At 40.1% G+C, this 15,891-nt stretch overlaps 2 protein-coding genes across 4 annotated transcripts in view; both read right to left on the bottom strand.

Moving 5' to 3' along the window:
- Positions 1–4,035: 4,035 nt before the first annotated feature.
- Positions 4,036–7,707, bottom strand: LOC134867652 (histamine N-methyltransferase A-like). Of its 2 annotated transcripts, none has more exons than XM_063888374.1 (7): positions 7,510–7,707; positions 7,247–7,389; positions 6,110–6,162; positions 5,482–5,589; positions 5,224–5,354; positions 4,765–4,858; positions 4,036–4,576 (listed from the first exon to the last, which is right to left on the bottom strand). In XM_063888374.1, exons 1-7 carry the CDS (start codon positions 7,690–7,692, stop codon positions 4,224–4,226), a joined length of 1,065 nt encoding a protein of 354 aa, XP_063744444.1. In that variant the 5' UTR covers positions 7,693–7,707; the 3' UTR covers positions 4,036–4,223. The 2 variants fall into 2 exon arrangements, with proteins under 2 accessions (XP_063744444.1, XP_063744445.1); XM_063888375.1 differs by having other exon boundaries at positions 7,247–7,408; positions 7,510–7,641.
- Positions 7,708–7,936: 229 nt separating this feature from the next.
- The window catches only part of LOC134867653 (histamine N-methyltransferase-like), a 41,700-nt gene continuing 33,745 nt past the window's right edge, over positions 7,937–15,891 (bottom strand). Inside the window, exons 2-7 of one of the 2 annotated variants that reach the window (XM_063888377.1) lie at positions 10,381–10,523; positions 10,237–10,289; positions 9,934–10,041; positions 9,290–9,411; positions 8,959–9,052; positions 7,937–8,848 (exon numbers count right to left, since the gene is read on the bottom strand). In XM_063888377.1, coding sequence (XP_063744447.1) covers positions 8,496–8,848; positions 8,959–9,052; positions 9,290–9,411; positions 9,934–10,041; positions 10,237–10,289; positions 10,381–10,514 — 864 coding nt within the window. In that variant the 5' untranslated portion in view covers positions 10,515–10,523 and the 3' untranslated portion in view covers positions 7,937–8,495. Of the gene's footprint in view, positions 8,849–8,958; positions 9,053–9,289; positions 9,412–9,933; positions 10,042–10,236; positions 10,290–10,380; positions 11,519–15,891 lie in introns of those variants that run through there. The other variant, XM_063888376.1, reaches the window with a different exon arrangement.

Below are 15,891 nucleotides of genomic sequence, written 5' to 3'. Positions count from 1 at the left end.
CTAAGTGTGAAGGTGCTCGGATGAGCACTTTTAGCCATAGGCTGGAGGTTCAGCTCTGATAGCTGGCCAGATGGACTGAAGAAAGCCGTTTTCTTTTCTGAAGAATATTGTTTTTTCTTGATGCTTCTCAACCATGTCAACATTTTGGCACAGCTGCAATGTGTGACCTATTCATAGTGGCAAAGAAGCGTTTACGGATTCAGTAGTTTATGCTCCGACCCCTGATTTCACAGCATCACCTGCACAATATAAAAGCCGATGATGTTCAAAAAGTGATGGTAAATTTACAACCACAAATGCAGAGACATGGTTAGTCATTATGCCATCAGCTAATAAGCAAGTAGCAGTAAATGAAAACAATATGCAGCATACAATTAAAAAATATCCAGCTGTTATGTGTATCTCAGTATAATCAATCAACTCTTAAATAAGGTGATCTGTGGAAATTCTACCACATTTATCTAGCAGAAAACTTCATCTGTGATAAGACACCAACTGGCTTGTGAAGTAAATAGTTCTTGAAGAGCATTAGCGGCAAGCAGTGTCTTGAGGTTGATTATCTCAGTGACTAATGCTCTGTCACTCTGTGGTATGAGAGGGCCCAGCGAGGACCCCCGGTAATGGAGCCTGAGCAGGTGCTGAAAGCCCATTGACATCAGGGGGGAGTGCACTGACAAGAATTTTTGATGAATTTCAATTACTGATCTATTAAAGCTAATGAGGTAAATGAGAAGCCAGAATACATTTGCGAGATTGCTCGAGACGAGACCTCGGCGGTTTGACGTGATTTTGTGCAGCCACAGCGGACACTTTGTGTTTGTGCTCCTGTTAGCAATGTCTGCTGAATGGGAAGTTAAAGTGAAGAAGTGGCTCCAAATTAAAAAATGTCCATAGATTAGGCATACTTTTTTAGTTATGTTTAATCAACGTTACTTTTTAATGTTAGGTGTTTTCTAAATGTTAGGTCAGTGTGCCATCTGCTGGAGTCACTGCGCTGGAGCACAGACACAGGATCATCTGCATTTTCAGACATGTACTACCATCTGCTGGCTAAAAGGTGAACAGCATCATGGGAAACCGCATGCTTTCAAGATAGTATTACTTGGACATATTAATCTATTTTATGACATGATCTGCAGGCATGATAGTAGTTTCTTAGGTCAAGTAAATATTTAACACATACTATAGTTTATAACCTACAAGACATTTTCACAGTGGAAGTACAAATCCACTGTAATGCTGTGCTCCTACAAATTGAACTATAAAACACTTGATACAGTTTGACAGCACTAATCATCTCATACTCTTGCCTTAACTGTCTATTAGAAATGTATATCTCTATTGTAGAGCTGCTGGCTATTTTTGCTGTAAAAAATCACACAAAAAAACAACAAAAACAAAAGACATGACTGTGTTTACCATGGTGGGTGAAGGGGAATTCTCATGTGAAACAAAGACCAACTGCAACCACTCAAGCAATGCCGGCACAGGACAAATGGGTTTCCAAAAGATTCCACTTGCCTTCATGCTAAAGTGGGCTATACCCACTGGGCCTAAACAACAACTGCTTAAGTGGGCTATACAAGTTACCAAATACACCTTCAGCTATAGTTAAGAAAAAGCAGGATATTAACACTATGCTCAGGGATATATTTTTGTCATAATCTGTTTAAACTTTAGTATTGGTTTAACTTTTTTTCGTCTCTAAGATATTGTCATGTGAATGTATCCAGAAGACAGCTCTAGATTGTGGAAGATATTAGGGGCATAGATATAAAAGTATTTATGTTCTTCAGGGGTACAGTATAGTATAAAAGTAAAGTATTTCAATAATCCGCTGACTTTAGTAAATACTATTTTACCATTTCAGTCAGTTGGAAGTGGCCTGAATCCCACAAATGCTAGTGAACTGAATGTTTTTATGATGATTTTGGTGCACATACAGAGTAAGTACAGTGGTAGAACTTAATGGTGGCGGTGAGGTTATCCACATAATAGATCATGAATAGATCATCTGTTAAGGAGAGCATTGTGGGGAGCCTTTATTCTGACCTTTTAGATTTAAACTTTCACCTGTTCAAGTACAAAGTTCGAAGTGGTTTTGAATCACTGTACTGTAATTCTTTGAAGGACACGTGTCTCAAGTATCAGTATGACTTTTTATGGCACTGATCATTATGTACCTTTGTGGATGACTCAGCAGAGGGCTAAACATATTTCATTACTTACTTAAAGTGTGACACTAACACAAACAGCTGTTTACAGTACTCTTTTGTCGGCCTCACTTCCAGGGAGTACCTAGGACAACATGTAAAGCCCAGAGGCCAGAAAAAAACCCACAAATCTTCTTGTCATCACATGATTTTGTAATTGAATGTCCAACAATCAAAGTCATATTACCTGAACCATGTGTGTATGAAGTCAAATGTCTTCATGTCTCCTTTTTCTTTGACTTTCCTCTCATATTACTGTTCATGATATACCAACCAAATGAGATCTTCTAAAGGTTTCTGGTGTTTTCCATCAACGCATAAAAACCAGGGAAGGCAAACAAAAACATGACAGGGTTTGAAAACCTTTTATACCAGGAACCATGAGCTAAACACCGCTCTATTTCAGAGCAAGAAGGCACAGTTCAAAATGTAGAATAATATGACAGGAAACCTTACACTGTGCTGCTTTCTTAATTGTTAGTACCTTTGAAGTTGTCTGTGATTTTCAGCTTACATCCACTATGTCAGCATTGATCTGGACAGCAGGGAATCTGGACTGCAGCAGAGTCAGCATCTGGGTGTCCATCTCATCTAGAGGAAAACCAGGAAGACTTCAAAATCCCACTGCCTCTGGGTCATGCTGCTTCAATGTGGAAACCTCATCCACTAATATATACCTGCTTAAAACATTGCAAATATATATGTTAAATTCAACGCTAATTTCAACCAGCTACATAAATGTATGGTGAAGTGTGTGTTTGTGTGAAAGACAATGTAAGGCAATGTGTTGCTTAATAGTCTTATCATTTTGGACTAGAACAATGACTTTGATGTTGCCCGGTGCAATGATGAATGTTATCTATTCCCTGACCTCCTGACCTTGACCTTAAATGGAGCAAGAGCTCAGTGTGTTTCTTGTCTCTATTCATGCCAAGATTGTTCCTTGTGTTTCCATTTGTTGCTTGTTTTCCTCATGGCACCCTGGTTTGTTCAATGTTTAGTTTTTGCTACTATTTCTTTATTTTGTATTACTTTGCCTGTTCCCTTAGTTTCGTGTTGGCCTGTGTTTTGTATGAGCTTTATACATCTATTTAAAACAAAATGTAAAGCATTATTTTCACTAGTTTCAGATATGAGCACACCCTCCATTCACTGCCAACAGTCCGTGAAACCATGAAATAAGACACCACCGGACCCAGAGTGAATGTTTGTTTAATAGCGAACCTAAGACTAACTTCACTGTGCTCACACCGCCTTCCTGTTTTGCAAGTTATCTGGATATGGAAAATGGGTTAGAGTCACTCCCCTCCAACAGGCTGGCTGTCCTCATATAGTACTGGTTACTCTTGAGGTATAACATTTGCATTCAAAAAAGAGAAAAGCCCAGCTATGCTGTCAGATTCAGCTCATATATGCATTTAATTTATTATTACAGAATCATCCTTGTTGATATTTAATAAGAATATTAGAAACTAAGATGTTTAACTTGTGAATTTTCCTTTCGGATATTTCAGTTGTGTCTGTGGCAACTCTCAGACAAACACAAGGTCATGTTGTTGATATTAATGAGGACATAGATATTAATATAATTATGTTATTCAAAGGAACCAAATAATATAAAAGTATAACATTTTCATTTTCCATGTTTGAAGTGCATTATTTAAAACATGATGGAGAGAAACATTACTGTAAGGTTAGTCAAAAGGACATTATGCTACTGGTTTTAGCTAATTGTCTATTATTGAATGATGACTGTCTTGATATGTTATACCATCTATTTCAGTAAGGTGGAAATTAATTTAATGACCCAATAGCTACTGAATTTAAAGTTGAATTTAATGTTTATTGATTATTTTAGTGCACAAACAGAGTCAGTTTGGGGAATATAGGCCAAAGAGATTGAACACTACTCTAAATGGTAAATTCAATGTTAGGCAAACCCCTTCTTATTTAATCACATGACAGGGTAAAGTTAATATACAAAGGTCATTTTGATTGTATATGACATACTCAAGCATGAACAAGTATGCATTTCAGAGTACTGTTGAACAACACTTTGCCATCTTTTTCAGTGCTGCACTTGTTCCTGAGAAGGTCCAACATGCCTGCTCTGATCTCTGGGGTGAAGTACTGTTCGAAGTGATCTTGAGCCGTCATGAAATTCAGCAGACGTTGTCCAATCTGGCTGCTTGGATTGTAGCACTCAGAGATGTCGAAGCTGTTGGGTATGGTGTGTTCATCGTATTTCAGACCAAGGCTTTTCAAGCAGGCAATAATCTCTCCGGAAGAGCGATATTCTGTGATAGCATCGACACAGAGCTCTTTCTTGTAGGTCTTCCAGAGGGTGTCCCAGCCACCATTAGCTGGAAAGCATGACATCACATGACAACAAAACATACTGGTCATCTCTTGGTCATCTTAGGAGCTTATATAATAGGCAGGCGGGCTGGTAGATTCAACAGTCATCAACACAAACAACCATAAAGGGGATATTCTCTTGGGTAACATTTGAAAAGAAGCACTATTGGAAAGCTATTGGTTTTTCAGTTACCTGCTTCAATGATGATCATAAGCCTGCCATTGTTCTTCAGGAGGCTGTGGAAGAACCTAATGGTGTCGGCGAGGTTATCCACATAGTAGATCATCTGTGAAGCACAGAGTTGTGGGGAACCTTTAAACTGACCTTTTCAATTGAGGCTTTCATCAAGTTCTACAGTCTGTAAGACTATTAATAGCACTAGCATTATACTTTTGTCTGGCAGAAAGTGTTTTGCTGATTGGCTCCCCTATGAATTTAAGCAGCAAAAGATAATTTTGTGTGTGTGTGTGTTTGGGGGGGGGTGGCGTCCAAAGAAATCTCCATTTTACAGTACTCTTCAGTCTACCTCTCTTTCAGGGAGTAACCGAGGACAACATGTTAAGCATAGAAGCCAGAAGGTTTTTGAAAGCGAAAATGTTTTGTAAATGTAAACTTTTTAGATTTAAGGACCAAGAATCAAAGGCATTATACCTGAATCATGTGTATGAAGTCAAATTTCTTCATGTCTCCTTTAGCTTTGACTTGCTTCTCATACTCCCCACTGTTCATGATATACCAACCAAAGGGGATGTTCTGAAGGTTGGCGGTCTTTGCTACCAGCGCTAAACAGAGAAGGAGGCAAAAAAAATAGAGTTTTTGAAACGTGACCCATGACCTAAAGACTACATGCAATAAGAGTAAGCAAACAGTAATGAACAAATACTTATTCCCAGTGTTGAATTGTTATACCTTTAAAGTTGTCTGTAAGTTTTGAGCTGCCCTCCACAATGTCAGCAGTGATCGGGATAGCGGGGAATGTGGACTGCAGCAGTGTCAGCATCTGGGTGTCCATCTCTCCTAGAGGAAACCAGGTCTTTAGACTTTGAAATCATACTGCATCTGTTTGTTACAATCATCTACAAACATTTATGAAATACAGTAGCTTAGAAAATTATTGAATTTTCAAAATATTCTGTAACATTCAAGAGTAATTTCTCACCAGTATTTTTGAAACAGGGCTGAAACAGAGCAGTTTATTGCATGCTACAATGCATGATCCTTGGTATGTTTTAGCTAAAAACTTCAGAGACATGTTTTGTATATATCTGAGACCAGTTGAAAACGAGTATAATATGGGACCTTTAAAGTCAGCTACAAAACTTTCTCACAATGTTTGCCCAGAAAGTGTTTTCTTGCTACAGTGGGGTAACTCAAAGAGGAGATTTCATTCTAAATAAAGATGCTAAACTGTAATTCATCCCTGTTCTCGTGGAACCTTGTGATCACACACTATAGTTAGTATCTGAGCCCCAACTTTTCAACAAACAACAACATTTATTCATACAACAGTTACCAGCTGCCTTGATTCATCACATACCTCCACCGCTTCCAACACCAAGAATATCCAGACTGCTTTTGCCTGCTCCAATTCTGCATTAACACAAGACAGATGGAAAAGTGACACTCAGCTTAAGGATGCAATTCTAAATTACAATTTAAACTGTAAACAATTGAAAAGTTTAAATTGTCACATGCCAAGAAGGTACAGTATAACAATACAGGCTTTAAGCACTCGTATAAGAAGAAATCGAGACAAAGACCAGATTCAGATTGCCTTCAAATCTGTCAAAAAGCCATGATGCAAATCATACGAAAAGTATCAGAAATGCAAACTGTGTTACCTGGACGTGACATCGCTGTGAAGTTAGTTTTAGTTTGTATAATTTAGTTCTATTAAGTGCAGTTTCAGATTTTTAACAATACATTTTAGTTCTTATTGTTATTTTTTTCAGACAAGGCAGCAAAAGCCTACTTTCCTATGAAAACCTGCTGATTTGTTCATAAAAATGTCATACAAAATAGAAATTGGACCAAAAACCAATTTAAAAATGGTGTTTCCTAGTGTAGTAATACAATGCTACATTAATTTTAAGTCATTGGGTCACAACAGATGGAAAAAGCTACAGCATTGAAAAAAAAGCATCTCCTATTAAAATATTGATTGAGATAGCAGGGAGGTATAGAAAAAGACCTTGGGTTTGTGTCATTCAATCAGAAATGTATTGATGGTTACTAAGTGAATCCCTTTTGTTTAAGAGCGGCTTGCACGGACAAGGATGTGAGACTGTGAAACCTGTCCAACCTAAAACTAACTTCACTGCAGTGCCACCCACCCAATTCACTGTTACCAGAGTTATTTCGACATAGAAAATGGGCACTTGCCCTAAAAAAACATTGACCTTTGACCAATAGAGATGAAAACATTTGCTGTGTAAATGTTGACATATGCCAGCTTTACAGCTCCATGAAATTAGAAAGCAACCTAATCTTTCTTTGAACTTAAACTTTCCAACCTTTGTGCAAAGTAATTGAGTTAAAACGATCTAAATGACCCATTTGTTTTCAAACTTCACACAAAGACAAACAAAGAGCCTCAACCTCTACTGAGTGATTTATTAGTTCAAATAGCTAATAGGGGGGAACATTCAGTGCAGCACTCCTCCGTGTAGCCTACCTTTGAAATTCTCCTGGCAGGAGGTTGTGAACACACTGCAGGATGGCCTCGTGCTCTTCTGAGTGTTCTAGGTAGAACTGAAAGCTTTGGACGCAACTGCCTTCATAACAAGTCTGCTTTGCTTCTGCAGCCATGACTGATTCCTGCAATGAATTACAAAAACTGGGTGCAAATCAGACAAATAGTAAAGATGTAAACATGCATAGAAAAACAATCCCTCATTCACTATGATAAGCAGTATTGGTCAAGTATTCAACAACTACCTTGGGTGTGCAGGAAAAGGAAAACTGAGAGTGAACTGTTCCCCACTTGAAAGCGGTGGAGTGTTTCCCCTCCCACAGGCTGGCTGGCTGTCTCCAAAAAGCATTTGTTACGTAACTCTTGAGGGAGGAACTTCGCAAGCGCATCAGAGCAAACCGCAGCTGTGCAGTCAGATTCCTGTTCATTTAAGATTCCAGTGACTACTAGGAAATTATCCTTATCATTATTGGAGGAGAATATTACACATCCTCTGAAAATTGTTTCAAATGTTTAGTTTGTGTATTCTCTGTGGCGACATTCAAAGCAAATTTCTGATCTACCTGCCAAACCCATTCAGGTCAAGTGTGTGTGTGTGTGTGTCTGTTTGTGAAAGGAAAAAAAAGGAATGTCATAGTTTGCCTTGTCATTTTTGGCATGATAATGACTAAACATGCCGTGGTGCAATGATGCGCGTTATCTATCTCCTGAATTGACCTCAAGTAGGGCATACACTTTAACAGAAGTGTTGTCTTAAAACCCATAACTGTTTTCTAGTCTGTCGTCTTGAAATAAACATAAGGAAGCTTTGTTAATAATCAACTGCCCCTACTGTCCAGTTGTCAGTCTGGTACACATGGCACGACTGTCCAGGAACCTGTTCCGGCTGATTCCTGCACCTGCCACTTCTGTCCAGTTAGCAATTCAGTCATCACTGCAACTGCCCCTACACTCCAGTCGATGGCTGTACGGGGAAAATTGGTTTTGTGCCATTAAAAACTGTAATATACTTATAGTCCCATACTAGTCCCATAGTGAAATCCTGTGCATAATAAATATCTGCATTTGTATTTTAGTGAGGTGGAAGTAATTTGAAACACAATAGTTAATGAAATAAATGTTTTTATTGATGATACTACTGAATGTGGTAAAGTTAATCGTAGCTGAAGACAAATGTACTATTGATCAAACGGCATGGTAAAGTGAATGCAAGAAGGTTCATTTAATATACTCAAGCATCAACAAATATGCAGCTCAAATTGATGTTGTAGAATACCCCGCCTTTTTTTTCAGTGCTGCACTTGTTTCTGAGAGCGTCTAACATGCCTGCTCTGATCTCTGGGGTGAAGGACTGGTAGAAGTGATCTTGGGCTGTTATGAAATTCAGCAGACGTTCTCCGATCTGACTGTTTGGATTGAAGCATTCAGAGATGTCAAAGGTGTTGGGAATGGCGTGCTCCTCGTATTTTAGACCCAGGTTCTTTAGACAGGAGATAACTTCCTCTGATGAGCGCCAATCTGTGATGGAGTCTACCCAGAGCTCCTTCTTGTAAGCCTTCCACAGGGTGTCACTGCCACAGTTAGCTGGTAAATATCAGATTAAAAAAATACTGTATATTGCTAATATTGGTTACCATTTCTAATTTTATTACAGTCAAAGGAGGTTCATGGTTCAACACAGCATAACTTCTTACTGGCTGCCACGATGATCATAAGCCTGCCATTGTTCTTCAGCAGGCTGTGGTAGAACTTGATGGTGTCCGCCATGTCATCCACATAGTAGATCATCTGGTGAACAGAGCATTATGGGGAAGCTTTAAACATGAAAACACAGTCCATAGTCTGTGTTTTCATGTTACGGAAAAATATGTCAAACTATACACTGACGATTGCTAAACACTTTCGTTCAGCAAAAAAGGTCCTGCTTATTTACTCCCTATGCAATATCACAAAGAGGCCTGAAAGTGAACCCTAGAAATAATCTTGTCAACTTTTAATTTTTTCCAAAAATCAAAGTCATTATACCTGAATCATGTGTATGAAGTGAAATGTTTTCATGTCTCCTTTTGCTTTGACTCGCCTCTCATAGTCTTCACTGTTCATCAAATGCCAAGCAAATGAGGTCTTGTGAAGGTTGGCTACCAAAGCTATAAATTGGACATACGAAAACAAAGCAGACGTAATGTATACAGTGCATCAGAACCACAAGTCTAGCTGCTAGCAATCTATTAACTTCCACAATTGCCCTACGATGCTTTCAGGATACCAAAGTTAATGTAATGATGTGAAGGCCAATAAAATGGATAACCTATTACATTATATGCTCAACACTTGTTTACTTAAGCCTTGATTCAGAGAGTAGTTTTCCGAGAGAAGTCTCTGACACAAGGACATTAAATCATTGAATGCGTCTTCCTAAATGTTTTTACACCATCACCAAGCACTGTTAATAGCCAAAAAAACACTTGTTCAAGCTGAATTAACAGTTATACCCTACATCACAAATTCAGTTTGAGAAAAAAAAAAAAACGAATTCAAAAATAAGAAATATAAAAATGTTTTGCATTTGCTGTATCCGCGGAAGAAGACAAAGACACGAGGGAGAATGACAAATCAGGAAATTATAAAAAAGATATTTCATTTTGCGGCGCTCTAAATGGTTTATATACCTTTGAAGTTGTCTGTGAGCTTTTGGCTTCCCTCCACAATGTCAGCAGTGATGTGGACAGCAGGGAATGTAGACTGCAGCAGAGTCAGCATATGGGTGTCCATCTCACCTGGAGAAAACCAGACAGTCTTTAGATTTGAGATCACACTGACTCAGTATAATTCTGCTTCAAGTGTGAAAACCGTATCCACCAAAATTAACTTGTTCCAAAAATATTAAATATCAGTTTCAGTCATGAGTGTGAGAGAGTGCAAGAAACACATGTTGTGTTTTTACAACAGTTAATAGTTGCTGTAGCTCATACCTCCACCACTTCCGACACCAAGAACATCCAGGCTGCTTTTACCGGCTCCAATTCTTCACCAACACATGATTTAAAAGTGATTGCAAACTAATGAAAAGTTGAAACTGTAAGACCTCAGATTAATAGAAAATCACAGTACTGTACCTTTGAAATTCTCCCAGCAGGACGTTGTGAACACCCTGGATAATGCCCTTGTGTAGTCCAGACTGTTCTAGGTATACCTGATAATTTTGGAGAATATTGCCCTCATAACAGTTCTGCTTTCCGTCTTTAGCCATGACTGATTCCTGCAATACATTACACGTTGCGACTGGAATGAAAACAACTCACAATGCTGTTCAACAAACAAAGGACAACTATTGTGAACCAGGGGGGTGTTACCCTTTTTTATAGGCAAAACCCCATAGGGGTTTTATGATGCTACTTTTCAGGTTCATATATGTATTTTGTTGCTCCACTAAAGCATGTTTTTATGCTTTACTGTTGAAAAAGCGCTTTATTTTCCTCATATTGCCTGTGCAAAAATGATCACTTTTCACTCCATCTGAAAATGCTCTGAAGAGCTCAATGCCCCCACCTTTGCAAAAGCGTGCTCTGATTGGTTAGCTGGCGACTGCTGTGATTGGTCAACCACTTAGAGATTTGTCAAATGTCCCGCCCCTGAAAGAACGGTGAAAATATGGCATCGCTTGTGTACCTGTTTATTAAAAATAAATAATGATGATTATCAGTAATCATTTCAAAGTGACACAGAGACATCGGATTAACCTTTTTATGACCTTGAACACAACTTTGATCACAAACAGTAAAGACTATTTATAGCTATGGCTCTGTAAACTTGATCTTTCTTGGCTGCTAGTTCAGTGAGTACAGTGATGAGACTTATACCAATGAATCTGTGGAATCTCAGGTTTCATATGATATGCAGTTTGTGCAGATAGCAGGAAGTAAAACAATCGCCGTAGCTCACTCGGTGCTATGTAGCGTTAGCTCATTTTCATTCAGTGTTTTGGTAAAAATGGTTAATATGGTCTGGTAGCTGAGTTTCTTCCCGTTAAGTGGGTATGCCACATTAATAGGTTGTTAAATGTTAACATGCCCTGAGACGCTGTTTCTTACAAGTGGCTGCATCTGGGCTTAAGAGGTTAACGTGTTGTGAATGAAACACCATCGCCGTATTTCTGCACAGTTTAGGTAAAGTTATTGGGCATACAGCCTAAAAGCTTGGTAGCGTTAGCTTGCAACTTTGCAGAGGCAAGCAGTGTGCTTGCGGCTCAACTCCCATTACAGCTCCACAATTCAGTGAAATGTCGAGAACACAACCATAATTTGGGTTTTTGCTCCGGGGGAATAGTGGTAGAAATAAATGCAAGCCACTTGTTCTTCACAGCTTCTTCCTTAGGTATGGCAAATAAAGAAAGTTTTGGTTTGCAGCGAAAGTGGCAGCTTCTCCTCGCCATGGCTCCTCTGCTCGGGTCGGCTTTATGGAGTGGCTTGCACTGCTATTGGCTAAAATTCTGTTCCGTATCACGGTGAGGTCAGCGTGATAATTTTGCTATTTTAACATGTAAATTAAGCATTCTGGTGTACTCCCATAAGAAAATAAGGGGAAAAGACAACATTTTCTTATGGTAACAATGGCACATTTATTGACCCATAAACTGGTCAGTTAAAAACATTTTGAATGGGAAAAGCATTCAGGACAGGTAAACAGTAAATCCCATTGGCCAAATTTGGCAACATATCAACATAATATTATTTTCATTTTTTCCTCCTTTCGGCCTGGACAAGCCTTTCAAGGGCCCGTTTTCGCTGCTTGGCAATGTGCCTCTTTCGGGCCACACTATCGTTCTCCACCACCTCTGCCCTATTACTAGCAGCACTGGTAGATGGCTGGCAGCCAAACTCAACCCTCCTTTCTCTGATTACAAGCTGATTTTCCTGTCGTTGGGCTATGTCCCTAGCTCCAGCTGCACTAATGTTAGAACACAACCTCCTATCTACCTCCCCAAACTTCAAATCATCCCTTCTGAACATTTCCACCCCAGTCTGGTTCCTGGTCTGCAAAGTGTATTTAGCAGTCTGCACAGCACTGAGGGTGGAGATCTTCATTGACGTTGATCGTTGATCAATGATGGTCCCCATGACACTGAAGGAAGACTCAACCAGGGCACCATGGAAAATTGAGAGGGCAGCCTTGACTGCCTGACACAGTGCAGGGTACTTCCCTGTATTGAAGACGACGGCCCACCACTTGACAACATCCTCTCCATGCTGAAAACTGGGAAGCGCCTGGTCAACATTGAAACGCAGAATTTCTTGGTCTGAGTCAGCATCTGGTGGCAGCAGGTGACCCATCATATGTATGAGCTTCCTCAAATATATTCTCTTCATAGCTCTGACCAAAACGACCTGTACTCTCGCTTTGTACACGTTGCCTAGCAACGCAGCGCATGCGCATTATATCCTGCTCCGCTCCGAGTTATCGTAGTAGGCTATTCATGGGAAACGCATGAACAGCACGTTAAGATCTCGGCCAAGTCGTAATTAAAAGCAGTTCTTCATTATTTAAGTTAAGCGGCGGTAACGCCAGTGTTAAACAAGGTGTTAAACACGCAAATGCCGGTTGGTGTGCGTACGTTACTGAGTGTTTATCGGTCCACGGCGGTAATGAACGTGTCGCATTGGTCCATATGTAATGCGCACGTTCTGTTGTTCCCATTGGCATAGAGCTATTGAACATTGTCAACCTGTCTTGATGGGAGCTTGGAACTGACGTGTTCGATGTGCGTTTTGTCCCCAAATGGATTCCTGATCCACTCATAGCCTGCATCTAGTTCTGGGAAATATCTTCCCAGCTGAAAGTGAAGGCCTTGCAGATGTTCCTTGAAGGCTGCAACTGTGCCGCCGTCCAGCTCTTCATCTGCAGCGAGGAGAAAATCCACAAGCGTCGGAAAACAGTCAAACTCCTGGCGATCCAGACGGACACACCACAATTCCATCTTGAGGCGTGCGGCTTTAATTTTGTCCTGCACATTGAAGGCGGTGACGGCTTTTCCCTGCAGCGCTAAGTTCAAAGCATTGAGTGCGCTAAAGACATTGGCCAGGTATGCCAATTTTGGGCCACTGGAAATCATGCAGTCTGTCATACAGTTCATCAGTATGATGCAAGAATAACTTCACCTCATCGCGCAGTTCAAATAGACGGGTGAGAACTTTCCCACACAACAGCCAGCGAACTTCAGTATGGAAAAGCAGTTTTGTGTGTTCACTTCCCATTTCATCACACAGAGCTTTAAAAAGACGTGTGTTCAGTGCTTTGGTTTTTATGGTATTAACAATTTTCACAGACTGTCCAGTACTGATTTGAGGCATGGTGGCATTTTTTTCACAGCCAGCTGTTCTCTGTGAATGCAACAGTGTGTTGCTGTGGCGCAAGGTGCAACTGCGCGTATGCGCGCTGCCAGTCCCTTGTGTTTCACAGTCATTGCAGTTGAACCATCTGTGCAAATACCAACACATCGTGTCCAGTCGATATTATTCTGCAGGATGAAATCGTTGACTGAGTCAAAAATGGCTTCCCCTGTGGTGTTGGTCGGCAGGGAACGACAAAACAGAAATTCATCCTGCACACCGCCATCATAAATGTACCTTACAAAATACAGATTTGCCTCATTCACGATATCAGTTGACTCGTCCAGTTGCAGTGTGAAAAACTGGCTTTGGTGTAAACGTGTGATCAGCTGATCTTTCACATTTTCGGCCATGGCTGTTATTCGCCGCTGGACAGTATCATTCGCCTAACACCTCGAACGTTCCACCGAGCCTGAGGGGTACACTTACCACTTCCGGGAGTTCTCACGACGCGATTTCAATGGCGCCTCACTGCTGTGTTCCCCAATGCACATCATCAAAAAGGAAAAAATCTAACCGAGGACAAACTTTTCACCGTTTCCCCATCGATCATGGACTACGTCGGCAATGGATAGTAAAAATCAGAAGGGATCCTGGTCGTAATTTTTAGGTAAGTTTTATTGAGTTTTATATGTCTGCTGCTGTGAGGCTGAGCCGTCTCCATAACTAGCTTGTATCGCTAGCAGCTAGCCAGGCTACTGCTAGCTTGAACTCGCAAGTTTTAGTAGATAGATTAAGGCGGAGAGCCAGGTTGTTGAAATATACAGTCTAGTCCATTAGTAGTATGTTATTAAAATCTACCACCACAAATTCACTAGTATAAGCATATTCTGAGTGTATTGTTTGTATTAGCTTCTAGTCACAAGCTAACCTAGGAAACACATCACATCAGTTTTCCTAGCTAGGATGAGGATGTAGGAGTAACATATTTTCAGTCAGACAGGGAAAGGTACATCGTTGATAAAACTCATAATGAACATTTAGCAAGCTGGTTTAAACTGTGGCACTGCTCTGCGAACTGAGCAGTTTGCCCACTTAGCACTATGATACCTGTATGTTGTACGGTGACTCATTTTTCCGCACCGAGGGAAAAGACCTAGCCCTCACAAATATGTGTGTTGGGCTCTGTAAGAAATGTTCGTTTATTTGAAGCCCAGGAGACGGTTTAAAATAAAGAAAGCAAAACTCCCTTAAAAGTTATAAAAGGAGTGTTTAATAAAAGGATGCAGCGGTAGGTTTTACAAAAGCTTCACAGCTGTGGCTCAATAGCCCGGGACACGCGTCCACAGGCCACTGACTGAGCGGAGCTCATCAGTAGTTACTGTCTGGCGGTCCGGAACAAAAGAGAGCTCGATTTCACAATCCTAACATGTTTTATAGAACCACCCCTTTCCGACCATACAATAAACAACTTCAAAATCAGACGCGCCCCGCTGTCGTGCTCTCATTGGTTGGTAGCGGGGGGCTGGATCCTCCTCTATAGGCTGACGTCGTCGGGGCGGGTCCTCTTATGACGTCACCGTCGCCATCTTGTTAGCGAAGTCCTGGAGCTGTCATCTACGATAGTCTATTATGCAATTCTTAGGAGGTTTATCAGTTATTAAACAGGCAACTGTATCATTGCAGCATCAATGAGTGAGAGGTAGAGGCGGTGTGTTTAGTATGCAACTCCACTGGTCCTTCTCCCTCTACTCATATATACAAAACAATATTAGCTTTATGCTATCTGAGGCTAAAAACAACATCCTGTAATACTACCGGAAATGGACAAATATGATCCGTCCAGAAACAGTGAATTATCTTTTAAAGTTCCGCTCTAATATATTGATTATTTCTAACAATCCCTCCTTACACACCTTTCAAACGGTGTGTAAACTATAATATAATCAATATGTTCTCCATTTGAATATTGCATAATACAGAATTGTATAGTTAAAAGTTATACATGATCATACAATCTTTTATTATTGAATACTTGTGGCTGAAATCCTGGAATGGCACCTAGAACAATAGCAGCAATTTCCTAAATGCGTAAACTCTTCAATTCCCTCCTTTCATATCTTGTGATGAGGTAAACAGATCATTTTCGATTCTAGTCCAGTGTAAATGCACTTATTCAATATGATCCTATATATAAAAAAATAAATGAACTGTGTGTAAATCATAACAACAATCAACTCTACTATATAATACCAAGTTGTAATAAGTGATTAATCACATCCTAGGAGTAGTTTATAGAGC

Source organism: Eleginops maclovinus, chromosome 7 (genome assembly GCF_036324505.1).
Source record: "Eleginops maclovinus isolate JMC-PN-2008 ecotype Puerto Natales chromosome 7, JC_Emac_rtc_rv5, whole genome shotgun sequence".
NCBI lineage: Eukaryota > Metazoa > Chordata > Actinopteri > Perciformes > Eleginopidae > Eleginops > Eleginops maclovinus.
Note: the sequence above shows the minus strand (reverse complement) of the source record. Positions and strands in the feature narration are given on the sequence as shown.

Excerpts from the sequence above, each read along its gene's own strand:
- LOC134867652 (XM_063888374.1), bottom strand. The coding sequence starts at position 7,692 with ATGAACAGGAATCTGACTGCACAGCTGCGGTTTGCTCTGATGCGCTTG. Across the intron at positions 7,390-7,509 it reads CCTTTTCCTGCACACCCAAG|GAATCAGTCATGGCTGCAGA; the intron begins GTAGTTGTTGAA and ends AATTCATTGCAG. Across the intron at positions 5,355-5,481 it reads ACTTACAGACAACTTTAAAG|CGCTGGTAGCAAAGACCGCC; the intron begins GTATAACAATTC and ends TTCTCTGTTTAG.